This window comes from Parus major, chromosome 11 (assembly GCF_001522545.3).
Source record: "Parus major isolate Abel chromosome 11, Parus_major1.1, whole genome shotgun sequence".
NCBI lineage: Eukaryota > Metazoa > Chordata > Aves > Passeriformes > Paridae > Parus > Parus major.
The window spans coordinates 4,645,181-4,666,746 of record NC_031780.1 but is presented as its reverse complement, the minus strand read 5'-3'; the positions used below and the strand labels follow the sequence as shown (position 1 = coordinate 4,666,746).

The following is a 21,566-nucleotide window of genomic DNA, read 5'->3' as shown; positions in this document are numbered from 1 at the left end:
AACTATAGACTTTTTTTTCTTAAACCAACAAACCATGATGTGTTTTGTGTTGAGGATCTGAAGCAAAGATGTTCCAAAACTTCCACGGTGCATTTTGGGATGCACATGCAAATCTGAGACAAATACCTGATATTTGGGGCACATTTCCAGCCAGCCTGTCCTGAGGGTGTCTCCATTGAGTGTTCTCTGTGGAAGCTGCAGGAGGAGTTCTGCTGGGGGATGGGATGGGATGTAAATGTATGTGGCTTGTGGTTTTTATTGTCTTGTTTCAATAGCACCATTTTAGCATCCTGTGCTTGGGGAAGGGCTGCAAAAACTGCAGAGCTGAGGCTGTCCCACTATCAGCTAAATGATCCCAAACACTCTTCCAAATATTCTTTCTCTGTTCATTGCCTACTTCAAAATATTTGTTTCTTGAATTGTTACAATGTGCTGCTGTTCAGTCATTTAGTGTACTCAACATCTTCTCTTGCAATGCCAAGAACAGTTTTCAGCTTTTCTTTAATACATTTTAAGCCTTTTTTATAATACAGATAAAAGCCATATAGCCACAAGGAGAAAAAATGTTCTGTGTTTTGTTCTCATGTAATTGGTGTAAATTATTTTTCTATCCTCATTCAGAAACATCTGCCTAGCTGTCTCATTAATACTAATTTTTTTGTTTTGCATGTGTTTCTTTGGAAGGGTGCAGTAATTAATATTAGCCCTCATCTCTCATCAAAATGATGTCTTTTTTTTTTTTTTTCCAGAGGCAATGTTTAATGACTTAACATCGATCTAATCTTTCTGTTGAAGTAAAAATGAACTCTTAGCCCATATAAATTAAAGAATCCAGAACTGTTTTCTTAAGGTACCATTACATAAATATTAGACTGCATTAGTTGGAATCACAGAGTGTAATTTAGATCTCTTTTTGGTAAGGAATATGCTTTGAATTTAAAACTGTTGCTATACTTGAATGGACCTGAAGTAATGAGATTACTGTCCTGAGTGAATATTATAATGAAGATTAATTTTACATTGTTCTTGGATTAATTTTTTTTTTCTACTCTTCCATGGGACAGTATATGACTATGGCAATTCATCTGATGTTTAATCAGAATTACTTGTTGTAGATAGTCTTACTATCTACTAATAGCAGGAGTTAAAATAAGTGAAGTATTCAGACAGTTGTACTATTACTAATGATAATAATAATCATTGTGGATGAGGGTGATACACTGCAGGAAGAAAGAGCTGTACAATGGTGATATTACACCAGTTTTATCACTGGCTTTGCCTTACCAGTTGTGGCACAAGTGAGGGCTTCTCAGAACAGCCAGGAATTGCCAAGAACACTTAATTCTGTCATTTTCTCTTGATCCAGACCCACACAGTAAAGAAGGGTGATGGCAGAGGGATGCAGCTCTCTTGTGTCCTGAGAAATACAGACTCATCCTTCTGTCCTGTGGATTGACTTTCATGGTCAGAGAAAGGTACAAGTGCCGTACCTGCATTTAAATGCTTCTCTAAGCAAAATGCATTCAACAGCATAAATAATTAAACACTATAAACAATAAAACAGCCTAATAGCAAAGGATGTAGGATACTTGTACTGCATTAAAACAGATCAGGACTGAAGTGACTGAATTATGCTTTGTCAGGAGGAGAGAGATGTCAATACTGCGGGGCAAACTCTAAGCACTCCAGATACCACAGAGTCAATTCTCCTGCCAAGGACTCCTACACTGTCTCAAGCAGTGTGGGGAGAGTGGAGAAAATTACATCAAGGACACTCCTAAGCTGCTCTCAAAATTTTTCTGTGCCATCTGCAGCATATCTTGGTGGTAATTTGCAATGATTGGACGTTGCTCGAGAGTGTTTTAATATTGCCTTACAGTCATGAGGTCCTGTTCCCTGCAAGCAGCATCCCCAAGGGTGCCCTTTTCCTTCAGTCACATGCCAATGGGTACAATGAAACGAGGTGTAAGTGAATTTCTTTGTTACACGCAGTGCTGTGAGAAATGTGTATTTCAAACATTTTCAGTGGAGAAGGGTGTCTTCATCTTTTTCGCTGCTCTTGCAGCTGCCCTGGGCGAGTGCGTGTTCCCGGAGCGGCGCTCCCCGCCCCGGCTTCAGGGCTCCAAGTGCCACCGTGTGGTGAATTTGAGCGATAATTCCTATTTTTAATTGCAGACATTTCAGTTTGCGATCTGAAGAATTTTTTCCACCGGTGACCTGTGTTTATTAGCTAATTCTGCGATATTCTTAGGTTTTGTTTCTTTTCTCCAGAATATGTAGTGCAGGCGGTGCAGTTCCCTTTGTCTCTTTGCTGTGTGACCTCCCCACATCACAGCAGAAAAGCCTCGTGTGCCCAGAGGTTGATTGATTGCTGCAGTTTAGTTTGCTCACTCGGCTGGGCTGAGGATGGATGTCGTGTCCTTTCTGTGTCAGTTTGGCAAATTAAAACTCAGTGATGGGAACCATTTCTACGGGGAGATTCCCAGCCTGCCAGTCTGAAGAAAAAGCAAAGAGGATCCTTAACCACAGGATATCATTTCACCAGTTCAGGCAAGCATTGGGTACTGAGATTTGCTGCACTTCTAATCAGAGCTGCTTCACAGATTGTCTCACTGCTAATTTAATGAGTGAATCTGACATTGCCCTTCTTTTATGCTCATCAAAACACTGCCAAGTGTTTTGATGTATTTTAGTTAACATTGATTTTTTATTTTTTTTTGTCTCTCTCTCTAGTAAAAATTACATGATTTCTATTTATATACATTACAAGCCCAAGATTCACAGAGAGGTGCAGCACTCCATTGGCTGAAAAACAGACAAAATGTCAGGTCTTCAAGCTTTTGGGGACTGATGTTGATAAAAATCTTGGAAAATAAAATATGTATTGAAAATCTTAGTTCCCAGTTTAGCTTCTATTAGTCAGATAGATAACTGGGGAGATAAAGGGTTTGGTATTTGTGGAACAGTGAGGAAGTGTTGGCACAAAGAAAGCTGATGATATAATTAACCCCCAGGAGATACAGAGATATAATTATTGTTTGTGGGATTATAACTTGCTGTAAACCTAATCTCTCTATTGAATATATAATTATATATTATATAAATTATCCTGTAATTGTCAAGTTCTTAAGCTCAGGATCAAGACTTAAGAGGTCACAGATAAAGTGATTTTTTTTTGTAAGAAATCACCTCCTTTATTAATTTCTGTAGGAGCACACACTGTCACACAAGTTTGACGTTTTCCCCAACAATTTATACAAAAGCATTTAAAAGTGTGTCATAGGCCAAAGGTAATGCACATTCTCTCCATCTTTTTATGTTGATAAAGACATTCACTGTGGATTCATGTCAGCAAGTGCTGCATTCATGCTCTTGCAGTCTGGATTCAAGCACTGCCTGGTGGTCTGCCTGAGGCTTCCTGCTGCTGCTGAACTTGAAGTCATGAGACACTTGGAACTCTGCTTGGGTAGAAAACATCAAACAAGGAAGAACACATTTTTTTTTGCAGCATAATTCAGGTAATTGAGTGAATTATTAAAAGGTATAAAAATATTTGGTCCAATGGACAAAATTTGTCCTACACTGCAGGACACCACAGCTCTCAGCATAAGCCACATTAAAAAAAAAGAAAAAAAAGCACCAAAGTACTATTGTTCCCATTTTAAGAGGAATAAGTCACTTTAAAGTTGTATAAAAATTTAAAGGAATTAGGGATAGAGATGCTCTTGATCCTCCTCTTTAAGCAAAAGAATATCACTTTTCCACCTGTACACCATGAAAGAGAGGTTGAATTCTGTTTCAGGTACTTTTCCCAGACGGTTGTCATTTATCCCCACTGATGTGTGTAAACTGCTAATACAATTTAAAAGGGCAAAGTTTGAGAAGAGACCAGGTTTGCCAGTTTTTATTGTTTCCCAGGTTCCCTAGGTCATTACAGAAATTACTGTATTGAAATTATTTTATTGATCAAAATAAAATAATACAAACACTTAAGGGAAAATGGTATAAAAATACGTTACAGTGCTCTAGGCTAACTTCAATAGGGAGATCAACGAGGGTCACGTATTACAGGGCAAAGAATGAAGGGCCTGTTACTCTCTAGCCAAGTAGGAAAAAAGATGGTCAAAGAAACAGTATAAAATAGAAACATTTTCCTGCATTCCTACCTCAGTTTGCCTGCACTTACTGTATTTGAAACAAATTTTCTCTTTCCCTTCCGAAGTGCACAGGGGGTAAGACTCAAACTGAGGCAGGAGGTTTTTAAGAGATCAGGACCAAGCTCCCAGCTCTCTGAGCTCTGAAGGTTGTCACAATAAATACTACGTGGAACTGTGAATAATGGATAAGTACTGTGAGATTTTGAAACATTTACACTATGTTTACAGGAGTCTTTTGTTTATCAATCACTGCCAAGTTAGAACTCCTGTGGAACAGTCAAATTCCCTCTTTCCTCTTGTTCATTTTGCAGTTTAACTCCTGTGGAGAAGATGAAACCATCTTAAAGACAGTGTATTCTCTCTTGTCAGGGCTTTGATGTGTGACTTGTGCAGCAAGTTTGCTCCTAAGATTTAAACCCAAAAACCACCAAAGCAATTACTTTGACATCCCTTCAGGTCATAAAAGAAACCCTCTTTTTATGTATTAGAAAGGTTTCTGTATTACCAGCTGTGTATTTATGCACTTTAGAAGGTCTGTGATTCACATCCCTTTAGAAAGAAGGAACTTTCAAAGGAATATGAATTTTGCTTTAGTCATCTTACATGAAATAAGCAGTCCCCTGCTTCTTCTTAGATCAACTTAAATTGTTGGGGTTTGTTCCCATTTTCTGCTTAGCTACTAATAACCATTTTAAAATTGTGGAAAAAAGTTTTAGATCAAAACTCTGCTGTACTATTATGTTTTCCTGAAGTGCAGGTGTGTATAACTCCATCTTACCATTAGATGTCACATCAACTTTGAATTCACAATTGTGGATTGATTAAATATTAAGTCTAATGGAATCAGCTGCTTTAGTGGGCTGGTTTGCAAAGGGGAAGTTTTGGGGTCAGTCCTGTGATGTCACTAGAGCAGTTGGGTACCTGATCTTAAATACAGACACACGTGGATACGTGATATGTCAAACTATTGCTGGTCACACCATTTCCACAACTACCTGCTCTGCTGAAATCACCAAAATTGCCAGGCAAAATATGTAAAATTAATTCCTTAATTACTTGTGACTTAGGTAGCATTTATTAGACAAAAATACAGGCTAAATAATCCACTGTAGAACCTTGAAAAACAATCACTGCAGGAGCTTTGCACACTAAGAAAGCACAGAAAGGGGAAGGCAGGGCCCCCATCCCTCCTGCCTCACAGGAAGGACTATTTGATTACACAATTTAAAAAAAGGGAAGGAAATCAAAGGATTAGTAAGTTCTGTAAAGAAATAAAAAACACACAGAGAGGTAGTTGATATGGCTTCTCCTTTTTTTGGTATCATCTTTGCAACCCTAAGAAAGAAAAACATGAGTAGGTTAGGAAGACACTGCTTTTCAATTATTTGGGAGCAATAGAAAAATATTTCAGGAAAAACTAGTCCAGGTTATGAGAACAGTTATGTGCCTACAACAAAACTGCCATATCAAGGATGTTATTACTGAATTTGATGTCAAATGAATATGGAACTATATATTTTAGCAAGTGAATTTTGTTTCTCAAAATATTATATATAACATCTGCAGTTACATGAATCAGACAACAGAATAAAAAACCCTCACAGGTACACAGATGTGAAACACATTTGTCACTGCAATTATTTATAGTCTTGTATATGTAATCTTAAGTGGTATTTTTCAAGTTGCCAAAACTGGATATTCAGTATTTCCTTAATTGATGACAAACTACACTGAGATATTTTATATGAATTTATTTCATTATTCCAGCTCAGTCCTCAATGGATTTTATGTATTTCTCATAGGCATCTTCAGTCATCAGTTCATCAAGTTCAGCAGGGTTTGCCACAGTCATCTTGATAAGCCAACCTGTAGTTAGGAAATAAAAAAGAATTGGTAATATCCTACAAGAACAATTCATTCATGTTACTGCCTTAGGAAAGCACTCCCAGCAGGAACAACTAGCCTTGTACCACTGGAGAATCAGCCAGCTTTTTGTGCAGGCAAAACAAGATTTCAGTATTTTAAAAAATGAACAACCAACCAACTCCTCTTAAGAAAGAGCTTTTTGAGTCAGAGCAGTTGTGTAATTTAGTGCTGGCTGTGACACTGGCATAGGAGATGCTGTCTGAAAAGAATAAAGGAGCCTGACCTCTCTCAGTATCATGGTGTTACAAGATCTAAAACCCAGAAATGCAGTCAAGGCAAATAGATTAAATTTCAGCCAAGTGTATATCAGAAAATAAGATGTTGTAAAACAGCTGTTCAAAGATGATACTGTGATAATGTTTTTATGTAAAATTTTACTGGGCTTGAACTATATTCAGGATATTCCATTTAAGTCTCCACACCATTAAACTGGAAGAACAGGAACTGCAGAACCATTTGTAGTAGCAAGAATCCACATAGTATTCATTATTGAAAGATAAAAGTGACTTCTTACCATCTTGATAACAGGATTTATTGACAAGCCCTGGATTATCTGCAAGGGCAGCATTAATCTCAGTCACTTCTCCTGAGAGAGGGGAGTAGAGTTCACTAGCAGCTTTCACACTTTCCAAAGCCCCAAACTCATCTGAAACACAGAATATGATTGAATGTTTCTAAGGGGAAAACAAAAAGCACTTCTGTTTGTTCAGTCAGACATTCTAGTGATGACCCAACCAGTGAAGAAAGCTTGATCTTGAGCAAGAAAATAGATTGAAGTCACCCATTTTATGACAAGGACCAGCAGTTTTAAATTTGACGTCTATGCTCTTGAATTCTGGAGAATTTGTGCTAGCTGGCTACTACAGAAGGGACAGGAGTTCCTTACATTTGGCTAATCCTTTGACTAAAGCCCCACAGCACAGACAATACTGACTTAGAAGAAAAACACCCAGCTCTTGCTGCAAGAGACTTAAATATGCCTTTTATCTACAATCTAAACCTTTTTATTTGTAATTTGATTACACAATCAACACAGCCACAATTTCAGCAATCCCATTTTTCCTTCAGGAACACTATCAAGTGTTATATTTGCACTCACTGGAAAACACATATTAGTATTCAGAGGCACCACACTGGAAGCACCCAGCAGCTCTTCCCTTTTTCCTGTTTTGTAGGGAGTTATGGAAATGGTTCCTGGAGCAATGCTAATCCGCAGCAGCTCTCAGCCACAAGCAAACAAGACAGAGGCTGAAGGAACAGGGAGCTGTCAGAAGAGCAGATAGGCACCAGCACAAGGGATCTGAGAACAACTTGTTCTGGGAAAGCTTGGAATTAAACCGAGGCCAGAATGGGTAGAAAAGAGAAGAACTTAAATGGACATTAAATTCCTTCAAATAAAGCAAAACTACGAATTGGTTAATTAAAATCTTACACAGAGAGACCTTTTGTCTAATAGTCAGCATTCAGTATAATAGATTTGGCCAAAGCAGTTTGATAGGGATCTATTCCACAGGAAGGATGGCAGAAGAAAGGCCTTCTGCTTTACCTCATAAACCCCATTCCTTTTTTAAAAATTGTCAGAAGATAATGACAATCTTTCCTTCGTGTACTACCAAGACAGCTCTCCATGTTAATACAGGGGAAAGCTTTTCATTTCTACCTGTTAAAGTTCACTTTCTTTAACAGGAAAACTTGCATAATTGAATGATGAAGAATGTAATAATTTGTACATCACTAATGAGCAAAAACTCTGATTACATTTAATACCCCCAAATTAAAGATTCTCTATATTAATAGAAAAATTAGAGCTTGATATCACTTAGAAGTTTTACATATGCAACTCACAAAGTACATAACTGAAGAATTATAAATAAACATTTGCAAGTCCAAATCAAAGCATAAATACTTCTAAAAAGTATAGACAAAATTATTACAAAAAAGATTTCCAATACTTTATTTTTGAATAAATTTCTTCACAGTTTAAAAAGCAAGTATTTTCTGCTGCTAAGCAGTCTGACAATGAGAATTTAAAATTAAAGCTGTCTCTTGTAGAAATACCTGAATTTATTTTGCATCCAGAAGCTTTATAATGGTATTAATAACCATAAATATTATTTCAGAAAATCTCTCTTTGCAAAGGAAGAATGGTATGAGTGGAATAATCACTTCAAGAGCAGCTAGAACTGAAACTTACCGTGTTTACTCAATTTTGTCCCAACTTCTGGAAGACTACAGTAAACAACGTCTCCTAATGCTTCCTTAAAAGAAAAACAAAAGCATCAGAGCATACACTAACAAAACTACACACAGGAGAGACCTGATACAGTAACACTAGAGTCTGCATATAAAAATCCTCTGTCTCTAAATATTGTTCTCATTCTTTATGGATTGCATATTTTTCACTTTTTCTTGGCAAACACTTAAGAATAAACTCTTGTGTTATCATGCCCCAAATACCAAATTATTATTTCTCTGTTACAGTGCTAATAACCCTCAGGCTCAGTTTATATGCAGATTCCTTCTGGAAGGATAAGGAATAACACCTGCTGATCTTCTTAGCATCAGCTACAGAGGGCTGTTAGCACACAGTTTGTCCTTACTGACTTAACTGGGGACCCTTATCACCATAAGAATTGGCTTAACTCTTCCCTGACACTTGTACTCTATCTCACAAAGGACTGGAAAATATTAGAGTTATTGACAGAAACCTGAGATGAAAAACTGTCCTGAGAAACATTAATTCCATTTATTGTTAATTTGTCCCATTATTTTTATACAGCCCAGAATTTGCCCGTGACTATTCCAAACCAAGCACCTGCATGAGAACAAGAAGTCCAAAGGAATTCCTGTCCTAGAGTAAGAAATATATGCTATGCTGCACATCTGTTCACAACTGTTCTTTAGCCAGAGGGATTTCACCGTATTTGTGTTCAAAGGAAATTTGACCTTAAAACGTACATGATGTCCTCTTCACACAGCCATGAATTGCTCAGTCTTAGACCTCAACACTGAAGTCTCTCACAGAGTTCAGCTCTCCAGAGGCTCAATTTGAAGCTATTAAGACCTTATCAGAATGCTGAGGTGGCACAAATATCATAAATAATGTGATAGACCCAGGTCCAAAAAATCATGTTCAGTGCATCGCATATGCAATTAAAACAATAAAAAAACTGTAGATGTCCAAAGAGCAAGGACAGAGCAGATAGGCATAAACAAATATTGCAGAGCTGGGAAAGGGGGGAGGATCAATACCTGCGCAAAATTGCTGATTCCTACTGTTCCAATGCCATTTTCCACAGATATCCATTCGTGCTTGTCTGTGAATTTGCGGGCTAAAAGGAAACAAACTTGACATTTCAGAAAGAAGTGACATGTTGCTCACTTAAACACAGTAACACATTTACAGGCTTAAACTGTGGGGCTTTTCACCGAGTTTGTTCATTTTTCTTGGAAAATATTTTAACCAGCACATGCAATTTACAGAAGCACAGAACATGCTCAGTGACAGGGCAGAGGCTCACTGGGTGTCCTGCTCAGAGTATTATCGGTTCCTGTGCAACCATCTGGAGACTGATAAAGTACAGGAGCAAAAGGAGCAGCTCTACTTCAAACAGAAGTACAAATCCAAAGCTTAGATGTGTATTTTACTTATACATTTCTATGATAGCACAGTGGCTTCTCAAACATATTTAGTGTTTATTTCTGATAACTACTTTATTATGGCTGGGAAGGCCAGTGTTAGTGACTCTAGAAACACTGTGAGCATTACAGCATCTCATTTAAAGTGCAAAGCTGGCACACTTCTATGTAGTATTAAGGCAAATTAATACAGGACAAATTAACAAAGCAACTCATACAGGCAACTGCTACTTAACAGAATTTGCTCTCTGTTAACATTGTTACTGTGAGAAGAACACAGTCGTTATTCTGTATCACTTTAAAATAGGTCTGTTAAAACCTTATTAAGTCTTTTCACAGCAAGGTTACAATTCTCTTTATATTTTAGATCTGGAAGATTCAAGACAGCTATATTAGAGTCAATTGTTTTTATAAAGTCATATGGAGAAACTTCAAAAGAAGTAACTGAAACAAGCAACATTTTTCTTGCTAACATTTTTCCCAGAACTTTCCTTACTCTGAGAATTTTCAGCCTGCCACGTCTGTTTTCTCACTTCTACACAATTTCCCTCTAGATACCTTCCTACTTTTTATGAAAATTTTAATTAATTTATTTTTGCAGCTCCAGTCAGGCAAAGGATGTTGCAGAAGCTGGAAAAGGTAACTTCTGAAATAGCTCCCCAAGTTATTAGTGCCAGAGCAGTACAACTGCACCTTCCTTTTGAGTTCAAAATTCTCTCAAGCTCATCCTCTGGGCTGGACTCTATGGCAAACACTAGAGAAACTACACTTCTGCAAATCGTTATATATTTTCTAAAATTGTACACAAAGGAAAACAGATGCTCTCACTGTAGACCTGCTAAAATCTTTCCAGACAGTCAATACTTTAAGCTTCTTCAGTTGCAGTGATCCTCTTGTGTCTGAAAAGTTCAAGAGTAGCAAGTCTCAGATAAAACAGTTTTTCTTAGAATCAGGCCCAAGTTTTATAGAGCTCAGTAAAACAATATGTGGGATTGCAAATATAATACACAAACAAACATGAGTAAACTGTAAATATATTCTCCCATGAATTATCAGTCAAAAATCCACAGAATTTCATCTGGCACTACTTATAACTACAAAAAATCTCATTACACACTCTAATGAACAGAGTCTTATATGTCTCAAATCATTTCGGGTCAAGATGTTAGACCCATGGGAATTCAATTGGAAATGAGTAATGAACCGTAAGAATGGAGAATGACAACTGACAGATCTTAAACCCAAGCTGAACATTAGTGATGTTACACATGACACAAAGAAGCCAACCAGTACATTTTTATTTAGGATAATAATATTGCATAGAATCTGTTTATAAAGCAAGGATAATAAAAACCCAGAAGATTTTCACACGAGTTTGGAATACAGCAGTGAAATGTCCTGAACAGTTAGAAGAGCATGTAACTTTCTTGCAGGACAAACAAAAGAAAAAAAACAAATCTGAGCATGCAACAAAAACACTGCAAATAAAGAATAAAGTAAAGGTCAAATTAAAAACAGTTAATAAGTAATCTCCAAATTTGAACTTTGAGCTTATTTGGTCAGTCCATTAAATAAATCAACCTAAATGAATATGAAATGTCAATGCATACCAAATCTCTCTCTGCATTCCTTTACAAAAGAGCAGCTGAATTTACTCTAGTTTCATTCATTTCAACAGGACTTTGGTTTCAGCTTAACTAGCACATTCTGAACTCAGCCCTTCATTTAGTGTAACCTGCCTCTATTAAATATTTCATATATACCTGAACAGTGAACTCACACCTCCACAAAGAAGTATGCACAACTTTTCCTCTCTGCCTCAAAGGCACTGTTTCCTTCAAGTGATGTGTATAGAAAAACAATGAATACATTGACCAGAATAGTGAAAAAAAACCTTAGATCTTGACTCAGTTTGCAAGTAACAAACAATAAATATTATTTCTTTCACTTGCAGCAGAAGGCAATTAAACAGGTATGTTTAAGATTGTCTGGAAAGAAACAGAAGAGCTCTTAGTGGCAGTCATTACTTTTACAGCATATTCTCCTGCTCTTCTCGCCTACTTTTTAAACATTTCTGTTTGCTAGAGTACCACAGATTGTGCTTTTCAGACTTTCACGGGTAACTTCCATTCAAAGAGAGCTTTGACAGCAGTAGATGCCTTCAGAACTAACTACACCAAACGCAAACTCTCAGCAAGCACTGATGCACGAGCCCATCCCGTGCAGCTGTGGCTGCCCAGGAGCCAGAGCCAAACTTGTGCAGCCCAGAGGGCTCAAGGCCCTGCAAACCTGGCTGGATCTCTCTGGCTGCCCACGCCAGTCCCTGCTGCGGCTCTGCCTCCGCCAGACACCCACCCCTGGCCCTTTCTTGTGCTGCTGATGCTCCTCGGAGCCAACATCAAGCTCTTTGGCAATCCCGGGAAAAGCGATCCGCTATTTTGAGAAAGAGAGTGTGGTCCCCGCCCGGCCCACTCCGCGGAGCCCCTTTCTGGGACCAGAAGGAGACTGAGCCGCTTTGCTCAAAGCTGCAGCGTGGAGATGAGGTTAAAGGTTTCTGGCCAACTAACGGAGGTGAAGCTGCTCCTGTGGGAGCGGGGTCAGGAGTGCCAGAGCGTCCGGGGGCAGGTGAGGGGGTTCAGCCATCTTGCGAGGTTCTCCGAGCCCCGCCGGCACCGGGGGCTCCGGGCGGCTGCAGCATCGCGCCCCGAGGGGCCGCCGGGACACGGCACGGCGGGAGGCAGGGAGGAGGGAGGGAGTGACGGACGGACAGAGGGACAGAGGGAGGCTGCCGCCCGGGGCAACCAACGGGACCCACACTCCGGCCGCTCCGCGCACCCAGTCCCGGCTGATGGGGGCTCCCCCGTGGGCTGGGCCGGGACGAGCCCCCGCAGCCCACCCTGCCCACCCTCCCGGGCACGGGTACAAGCACCACCGGCTCCCCGCAGCACCGGGCCGCTGTCCCGCCCGCCCGCCGCGTACCTCCCTCCCTCGGGCCGCCACTCACCGGACAGCAGCAGCGAGCTGGTGCCCAGCCTGCGGGCCGCGGGCCCCCGCGGTGGCAGCGGGAGGCGCGGGCAGCGCGGCGCCAGCACCGGCCCGACCCGCCGCAGCGCTCGCCACGCCATCTTTGCCGGGGGCGGGCGGGGGCGGTGCCGGCGGGAGGTGGCGATGGCGGCGGGGCGGAGCCGGCGGAGGCCGAGGGGACCCGCGGGCCGTGAGGAGCGGCCCAGGCCCGGCTCCGCGCCCCGCCAGTCCCGGGCGTGGGGCGGCCTGAGGGAGCCGCCATGTTCCGTGCGCCGCCGCGGCGGAGAGGGAGAGGATTTAGCCAAACTGTGCAAGAGCTGCTCGATGTTTATTAAATAAATACAGGCGCCAAGTCTAAAGAAAGTGCACGTGGGACGTTTCGCCTTAGGGTTACCCCTATTTCTTAGCTATTACTCCAGAATAACACGCCGGCAGCGCTTTGGGAGTGAACACAACGCCGTTTCCCCAGAATCGCAGAACAGGCCGAGGTGGAAGGGACCCACAAAGATCGAAGTCCAGCTCCTGGCTCTGCAGAGACACCCCAGCAATCCCACATTGAGAAAGCCTGACAGCATTGTCCAAATGCTTCATGAGCTCTCTTAGGTTTGAGGCCGTGCCCATTCCCTGGGGAGCCTGGTCAGTGCCCGAACACCTTTCCCTAATATCCGACACAAACCTTCCCTGACACAGCTCCAGCCATTCCCTTGGGTAAACCCATTTTAAGCAGAAGTCGTAATAACCTAAGCTTATAACCTAGCCTAACTCTAAGCACTGCAGCTGATAGCAAACAATTAAATACTTTGCCCACAAGCAAAGTGATTTTTCAAGGTGGTCTTCATTCACTTGCTGACAGGTTGTTCTAGTTGTTCACCAGTGGCTGGCTTCTCTTCCTTCTTGCATTTTATCCCAAAGAAACTGAAGAGTTTCATTACCATTAGATCAACAATCTCCTCTTCTTCTGAAGCCTGAAATAATAACAAATAAGTTGCTTAGAGGTGCACATCCAAAGTGGATTCAGTCTCTGCTGAAGCCAGGGCAAGTTGCAATACAAAATCTCTTCTTGACAAAGCCAACTTTCAGCAGAGTATGAGTGACTGCCAAGCAAAACATTGTGCCAGTATTTTTATCAAGACAGAAGCCCCAGATAAGTATGGACACTACAAAAATTTTGGCTGTCAAATCCCATGGAAATCTCTCTACAGGAGCCTGGAGTGCACTTGCCAGCTCCCAAACAGCTCATGGTATACACAGTCAGACACTAGATGAAGTAAATGAGAAAAATGAAATATACATCCTGTCTTCCATCAGTCATATCCTTTGTTTTCATTTCCCTTGGCCTTATTTAAAACACAGAGGAATTCGGGGCAGTACTGGACAGCTAAGATTGATTTCACATCACACTATCAACAGCTTGAATGGGTCAGGCACTCACAGTGAGAGTTTTAAAAGGAGCTGTAAAGCCCCACACACTTCAGTAGCAGTTTTGGCACAGATTTCAATATAGCCCAGCACAAGCCTAAGAGATTTTTGATGGATATAGCATGCAAACAGAAGGCTACAAACCAGATCTGAACAGGGACTCTGGTCTGAACAGGGATGGACAGTGTAAATCTGGAAAATCTAAAGTGTACTTCCTGAGCAAATGTTGCCTTCTTAAGAATTGGACTGAATTTACATGGTTTTCATCCATGGTTGAATACATAAGTACTGACCAAAAAATGTTAAAAGCAGAAGAGCTTAGATGAACAAACCTGGTAATGCTTCTGCTCCTCACTAAAAGCAACCAGAATCACCGAAATGAACAGATTCAGTACCACAAATGTCATAAAAATTATGCAGGATCCAATTAAGAAAGAGCCTAAAATTGGATTGTAGTCCAAGACCTGTATAAGGTAAGACAAAAAAAAAAAAAAAACCAACAAAAAAGTGTATATACATACCTACATACATACATACATACATGCAGTTAAGACCCAATAAGAAGTCTGTCACCTTGAAAATTGTGTGTCTAATCAATTATGATATATGTATTATACACATACGTTAATTTTCTACTCTAGTATTGTCCTTTGTTGATATGATATCGTATGAAGACAACATAATATTTTATATATATATGTGTGTGTGTGAATATGGGCAATCTTTGGAGGGCTTTAAGTATTTGCATTTTATTGTAACAGTATGACAGTTTCACATGAAAGTTGACAAGTGTGGAGATCTATTTATCCACAGAACAGCTGAAGCTTCCTAATGCTTCAGCTTTCAAAATAGATTAAATCCCTGTATGCAATTCATTTATTTTACTATATGCTTTACAAAGAAGCACAGTCAGACTGTCAGAGACACTTATAAACCAAAGGTTGTGAAAAATCAAAACACTAAATTTCATATAAGCTACAACATAGGAATATATTTTCATTATTAACGTGAGTGGGATGTGGAGGTGAAAATGTGCTAAATTCCTGATCTTCAAAGCCACCCATATCCTGTTTGATCCATGGTCTAAAAACATGCATCAAGGAGGACTTTAGAAATGTCTAAGAATTAATCCACAAAGAAATGTTCAAAGGATGTTGAAATATTTAAAAGATCTTACTGAAAAAGTGGTATATGTAGAATAACAAAAAAAATTAGCAGGAAGTTTTTTTGTGAAAGGTCTTGCCCTTCTTGGGACGATAGAGGGGGTGTTCAGAACAAACACAGGGCTTTGCTCACATTTCTATCTGCAGCTTTCTAAGGAAATTGCTCAAAACTTTTTGTAATCAATTAGTAACATCTGTAGTTGAAATGTGAGCAGGTTTCTTAATGAAAGGTTCATTATGAGCCTCCTTGTGGCCAAAATAGGACATGGAAGAGGTTTCACTTGATGTATTTTTCTTGCTCAGAAAAGGTAGCTGCTTTAGGAAGCTGTGGAGCTTGCAAAATTAGATTAATGTTTAACACTAATTGAAAGTTCTTCCATTTTCTGGGTCAAAGCATAGCTGATAGCTGATGTGCCAATTGCATGGCTGTAAACTTCCCAAAATTAGATGTGGTACCTCCTCGTAGTTGAAGATTCCCAGCTGAAGGCTGACCATGGTCTCTGCTGAATCAAAGAGCGTTTTGTAAGAGTAGAGCTTCCAGCCAAATATCAGGTTTGCCTGCAGAGGACAGAAGTCATGTCTTGTGTCGTGATCAGAGTCCTTGCTGTAAAATGTGTTTAGCTTGAAGACCTTTTATCACAGATATGAAAATGTCTTATATCTGCTCAGCCTGCCACTAGATTTGTAAAAAAGATAATTATTTCCCACTTATAAACTAGTCAAACAGAAAATGGCACTTTCTGAATGCTCCACAATTTAAACATTATCCAGAAAATCTTTCTTCCTGTACTTTGTTCTTTGTCATATCTATTACACATAGAGAATCCTTATTTTTCAGCTTGGTGTTTGATTTTTCACTAAATTTCAGTTTGCAAAGAACAGACAAGTGAATACTTTAACTTCTCTTTCACTCATAAAGAAGACTTGGACTCCAAGCTGCTAAACTTTTGACAGGCAGCTTTATTCCCTTTTACATGTCAAAGCTATATAATGCTTTAGCATTCAGAAATAGTTGATTTAACCTGACAGTACCTGGAAGCCAACTGCAGACAAGAGAAAGCACCGTGGTACTCACAGCAATGGAATAGGCGAGGAACATGATTGCAATAACAGTGATGAATCCAGAGATATCACCCCATGCCCTCCTTAGTGTTGATGTGATCATGTTCAGTTTAGGGTTAAGCCTCAGAAGATGCCACAGTTTCACTGTGGAGAGAAGCACCAGGAATGCAATCAGGTAGCCAAGAACGGCATCAGCTCTCGCTGTTTCACTGAAGCTTATGGAGCTGTTAGGAAAAAAAAAGAAAATACATCATATATACTGTGCATACAGAATCCTTTGAAGTGCATAAATGGGTATGCTGGAAAAGCCAGTCACCCTGTGCTGGGGTTTCAGTGGAGACCTAATGAGCTCCTGCTTGAGTGTTCCCACCTGCACTTCCTACTGTGTGCACACAAAAAGCTCACTTGTGCATGGCTAAGATTTTTAAGGAGAAGAGGTCTAGGATGTAGCCCAAATTCTGCTCATTATCCTGTGATTCTATTGTCTCTTTCCTGTGTGACCATTTTTAAAAGATGTTATCATTTTCAATTCTGTACTAAATATTCCATTATTCCATTGGTCCTCTAACCAATGGCTTTTCATAACAAAGAACAAGGCAGGTTATGTGCTTTCTGGGATGATGTCCTGTAGCAGAAAGGCTTGTTGGATCACAAGAGGGTGATGCAGACAGAAAAACAGGAGCTAAAAAAGGGAACTTGGGACTCAAGTCTGCTGGATTTTATTAGAGCAGTATCAGAAGAAAATCCTATTGCTGACACAAATCGAGTCCCTGACACACATAGTCTTCATGAATATATAGCCATCTAAAATAGCAATATCTAGCACAGACAAGGTGCTGTCTGGGAAGAGGAAAAATATATTTATTTCTGCATAAGTAGCAACAACAAAGGATGCACTAAATAACATTAGTACTTACTCCTCCTTGTGTTCCTGGTAGTAGCTGATGTCTCGGGTCCCAAGGACTGTCCGTTTCACAAACACTGACAGAGCACTCCAGCTAATCAATATAATGGCCATCTCCAGGAGATTCCACTTGCTGTGGAAGTATCTCCATCTCAGACTCTTCAGCAGCTTTCCCTGTGAGGAGTTTTACTGTTTCAGTCTCTTGACTCCATATCATACAATGCACCTCTGAACATTAGGGCAATGTCTTCCACAATAAAGCAGACTACTTTGCATTAAAAAAAACACATCTTGCACTAGTTTCTCATTATCTTTCTCAAAAACATCATCCAAGCCAAATGAAGTGTTGCCTTACTATTATTTAATACTGACACTCTATCTGTTCAGTCTTCCATTTTGTAGCAACATCTTGATTTCAGCGCTACTGAAATCAAGTACAGTCCTCAAGTTTTTGTAAGTGAAATCAACAGCAGGCACAAGATAATGCTCTCAGTCAAACTTTCCCTTGGCCTCACCTGTACTATCATGTAGTACACAATAAAGAGGAAATAAATGACTTCTGCTGCAACCACAAAGATGTGGAGGCTGTTGGTGTAGGGGTAGAGCCGGACACTTTGCAGCTCTGCACTTGTGAAGAAGGCCCCTAAAAAACAAACAGGGATCACCTCAGGGCTCCTTCTGCTTTCATTCAAACAACTCTGTTCACCAGTGAGAATTCTGTACTTGCTTTCACATCATTGTGAAGCTGAATCCAACCATCAAACTAAGATTTGGACTTGACTATGTCAGTAACTCTATAAGTGTTTGAAAATTTCCTCAAACAGGAATTTCAGAGCATCAAGGCTTTTAGAGTGGTAGTGCTTGTCTGCTTGAGTCTTGTGTGATAGCACAATAGTAATCCCAGCAGGACTGAGTTTGAATTGAACTGCAAATGCAGAAATACAGCAGGAGGACTTGGATTTTTTTTAAAAAAAAGCTGAATCTCATTCCAAACCTGAAATGAGCTCAGGTTGGGCATTATCCAATACTTGTACACACCCTATGGAGGCTGCTGCTCAAACCAAATGTTTTCCTATGGCCTCTAAATCAGAATCTGCTTTCACTAGTCTCTTTGTTGTATCCAGATTATATATTACATGATTACATAGATATATATTAGAGGTCATCTGGAAAAAAAGAGACACACTGTTATTTGTATTTTTTGTCTTAATATTGTATTGATTAGCAGAAGTGATTAGGAAACAGAATTTTTCTTGTTCTTGTGTAAATTCTGGAGATCAAGTTTCAGTATAATGTTTTCATCATCAGCAGATGATCACAGCATAAGCAAACATAAGATATTCCATTATGGTCTATATTACTGTGATGCTGCTTTTTTCCTAAATGGTTTAGAAAATTTGCATTTATTTTCTTGTGATTTGATTTATTAATACACTTGTCCTTAGTGAAGAAAGAATGAGGAAAACACTGCTAGTGTGTAAATTTACCTTCTGTAGGTACACTGCTTGCTGTCTTCAGAAATGTGTAACTTAGGAAAGGCTCTTACCTAAAGCATTGCTTTCAAACATCAGACTTATAATGCAGAAAAGGTTCACATTGGCATTGTAGACTGTAAATTCAACAAACACTGCTCTTGTGAAGGTGTCAAGCCAGATGTTGTTGAAAAGGTATTGGAGAATTCTGCCAAAAGAATGTGTAGCCAGTGATCTAATTCATACGGGAATGAGACAGTATCACAGGGAGGATGCACTGATAATTTCCAAGAACACAAGTGGTACCTGGAGGCATTTATAGGGTCAGTTCCCAGGTGAATCACATATCCCCCTCCGCTGTAGATGGCAAGTTTACCCCAGCTGGGGTGTCCTCTCAGTTTGGTCTGACTCTGATACTGCCATGCTGAGCTCAGGTCAGAGGAGTTATCAAAGACTGAGGTATTCCAGTGCTCCCCATAAATGGATGTATCTTCTGTTTGTAGGGAGTATGGAGCGTGGCATTCCTCAACTATGTGCTGGAGTCTGGGAGAAATAGGGCAGGTGTCTCCTTTCACTCTTACTTGGCGAATTCGAGCGCTACCCACCAGCTTGGAATTGCCATCTGTAATGAATCCTAAACAGGAGATGGAAAAGAGCAGCACTGGCAATATGACAAAATTAATAATATTTCTTCATTTTATTTATGATTCACTGATACATTAATATTTTTCCATATATTCTTTTCTTGGAAACACCGTAAGCAAAATAGTAATGAAAATGAAACCCTCATGTTGATTTTAACTGGGGTCTTAAATAACATTCTCAATAAGAGAGTTCTGTGTCGCCCCCATCTGTATTTTATACAGAAGGAAAGTGAGGCCTGCGGGAGAAAAGTGACTCACCTTGAGTTCCACAGAAGAGTAGCTTTATGCAGTGTTCTTGTGGCCTATCATGTCCAAAGAACAGCTCTACTAATATATTTCAATACTTACCCTTAAATTTGAGCTGGAAAATGGGTCATATTTTACTGGATATGGCTAGATAGAAACATGTTGATATTGCATAATTTGCCTTCACATTGACCCAAGTCGTGATATGAACAACTCTCCTGAGGAAAAGCTTTATGGTGCCACCTGTCTGCCATTCTGGTTTTGTTGTTTTGTGTTTTTTTAATTATGGAAAGAAAGATGTGTAAAACTGAGGATATATCTGAGTATCTGGAGTAAGTAATGTAAAATGTGAAAAGTTTAGCATTGTGATGAATAACTTTTGGGTTATATTAAATATAAGGAAGATATCAGGGGATGTTTAACGTGGGGTCAAGCTGTGAGGTTTTGTTATCCACTGGTATTCATATTAAAAGATTCCTTGATAGCCTTGTACACTCACAGTCCCTTTCTCCACTCAAATATGCAAGTTAGAGATAAGCATTAAAAATAATGTTTCAGAATCTGGCAAGCAGAAGGGAAACAACATGACTCTGCACCTTTATATGATCCATAAAGATTTTTGAGTAAAGTAGTGTTCGCCCACGTGAAAAAATCCTGGTAACTGTAGACATGGTGGAATCCATCCGTAAAGCTGTCCTTAATATGCTTGTTTAAATAGTAGGAATTGGGATCTCTCTGCCCATAGGCAACCAGTAACAGCATCCATAAAAATCCCAGATAGGCTGGAAAGACAGGGAGAGACAGCACATGTGAGCTATGGCTTACCAATACTGTTCAAAATAGATTGTATGAATGATTGCTGCTGCCAGCAGCCATTAGGCCAAGGAGGTGCTTTGCAGACTCTGAGTGGCCAGTGCTAATGAATGCACCCAAACTGCTTTAATGTGCAGCAGTTTAAGCATTTCACATTTGGAATATGAGTAGCAGTCAAGAAAATGAGTGGGAAGGTTGAATAGAAGTAGTCATGGCAGCTCCAAATAAAATGAGTGGACTAACTTTGTTCTAAGTGAAGTTGAGGTAGCTTTTTTTTGCCATTGATTTTAGAGGAAATAAGACAGGGACATAAATCATTATCTATAGATACTATCTGCTTTTAGAAAGATGGCCTCCATCTTCTCTTTGATTTCAGCTTCATTAACTACTAACCTCCTCCTTTTATCCTTTCTACTTTTCTTTAATCTCTCGTGTTTGTGATGTGTTTCTTTACCATAAAATGAAGCCTTAGCCACACTTTTATCTCCAGCTAATATTCCCACCTCCCTGCAGCTCCAGCTGCCATGGAACAGCCTGTATCTACATCACAGTGTCTGACAGAAAGCTGAAGATATGCCAAAACTTTGTCACCCAAGAGAACAATATTTTCACTGATGTAAAATTACTGATGAGTATTACTGAATAAAACAAGATAATTTACATATGGATAATACCCAGGATTTCTCTGATGAGGGCAAATGCTTTCTGCTCCTTCATGCAGCTGATTTTCATTTTCTCCACATCAGCAGCAGCAGGTGGCTGGTAAATATTGCTTCCACTGTCCCTTCGGACCCCAAAGAGAGGGTATGAATCACCTGTGAGGGAGAGCAGTGAACCCTGGAATTAGTCATTTAATGATCCATATCCTGCTTTTTGTTTGTTTGGACTTTCTAAGGAAATGGTTCTATCTAATGCTTTCCCCCTGAATACAGAGGATGTGATTTAAAGCAGTTGTGAGGCAAACAGTGGGGAGGGAAGGCGCTCACAAAAACTGTGTATTTGGTTTAGGACCAGATGTGGTCCAGGTGTCTCTCTAGGCTGAGCATCTCAGAAGGTGCTGTATTCGTAGCCTGAGGCTGAGCAGGGATGAAACTGTG

General features: G+C 39.9%; 2 protein-coding genes across 2 annotated transcripts in view; both read right to left on the bottom strand.

The window, feature by feature from the left end:
* Positions 1-5,448: 5,448 nt before the first annotated feature.
* On the bottom strand, positions 5,449-12,863 carry GCSH (glycine cleavage system protein H). The gene is made up of 5 exons (XM_015639970.3): positions 12,727-12,863; positions 9,336-9,415; positions 8,278-8,341; positions 6,598-6,729; positions 5,449-6,023 (listed from the first exon to the last, which is right to left on the bottom strand). Exons 1-5 carry the CDS (start codon positions 12,845-12,847, stop codon positions 5,926-5,928), a joined length of 495 nt encoding a protein of 164 aa, XP_015495456.1. The 5' UTR covers positions 12,848-12,863; the 3' UTR covers positions 5,449-5,925.
* Positions 12,864-13,055: 192 nt separating this feature from the next.
* PKD1L2 (polycystin 1 like 2) overlaps positions 13,056-21,566 on the bottom strand; it is a 43,803-nt gene continuing 35,292 nt past the window's right edge. The window contains exons 36-46 of the mRNA XM_033517279.1: positions 21,144-21,284; positions 20,253-20,438; positions 19,073-19,400; positions 18,841-18,974; positions 17,810-17,937; positions 17,308-17,468; positions 16,404-16,614; positions 15,785-15,886; positions 14,498-14,629; positions 13,679-13,711; positions 13,056-13,274 (exon numbers count right to left, since the gene is read on the bottom strand). Of these exons, the coding sequence (XP_033373170.1) occupies positions 13,143-13,274; positions 13,679-13,711; positions 14,498-14,629; positions 15,785-15,886; positions 16,404-16,614; positions 17,308-17,468; positions 17,810-17,937; positions 18,841-18,974; positions 19,073-19,400; positions 20,253-20,438; positions 21,144-21,284 (1,688 nt within the window). The 3' untranslated portion in view covers positions 13,056-13,142. The remainder of the gene's footprint in view (positions 13,275-13,678; positions 13,712-14,497; positions 14,630-15,784; positions 15,887-16,403; positions 16,615-17,307; positions 17,469-17,809; positions 17,938-18,840; positions 18,975-19,072; positions 19,401-20,252; positions 20,439-21,143; positions 21,285-21,566) is intronic.

Bases quoted from the DNA above. Each gene is read 5' to 3' on its own strand.
- GCSH (XM_015639970.3), bottom strand. From the start codon at position 12,847: ATGGCGTGGCGAGCGCTGCGGCGGGTCGGGCCGGTGCTGGCGCCGCGC. The intron at 6,730-8,277 runs GTAAGTTTCAGT...TCTGTGTTTCAG, and splicing joins GACAAAATTGAGTAAACACG to ATGAGTTTGGGGCTTTGGAA. The intron at 6,024-6,597 runs GTAAGAAGTCAC...TCCTAACTACAG, and splicing joins TAAATCCTGTTATCAAGATG to GTTGGCTTATCAAGATGACT.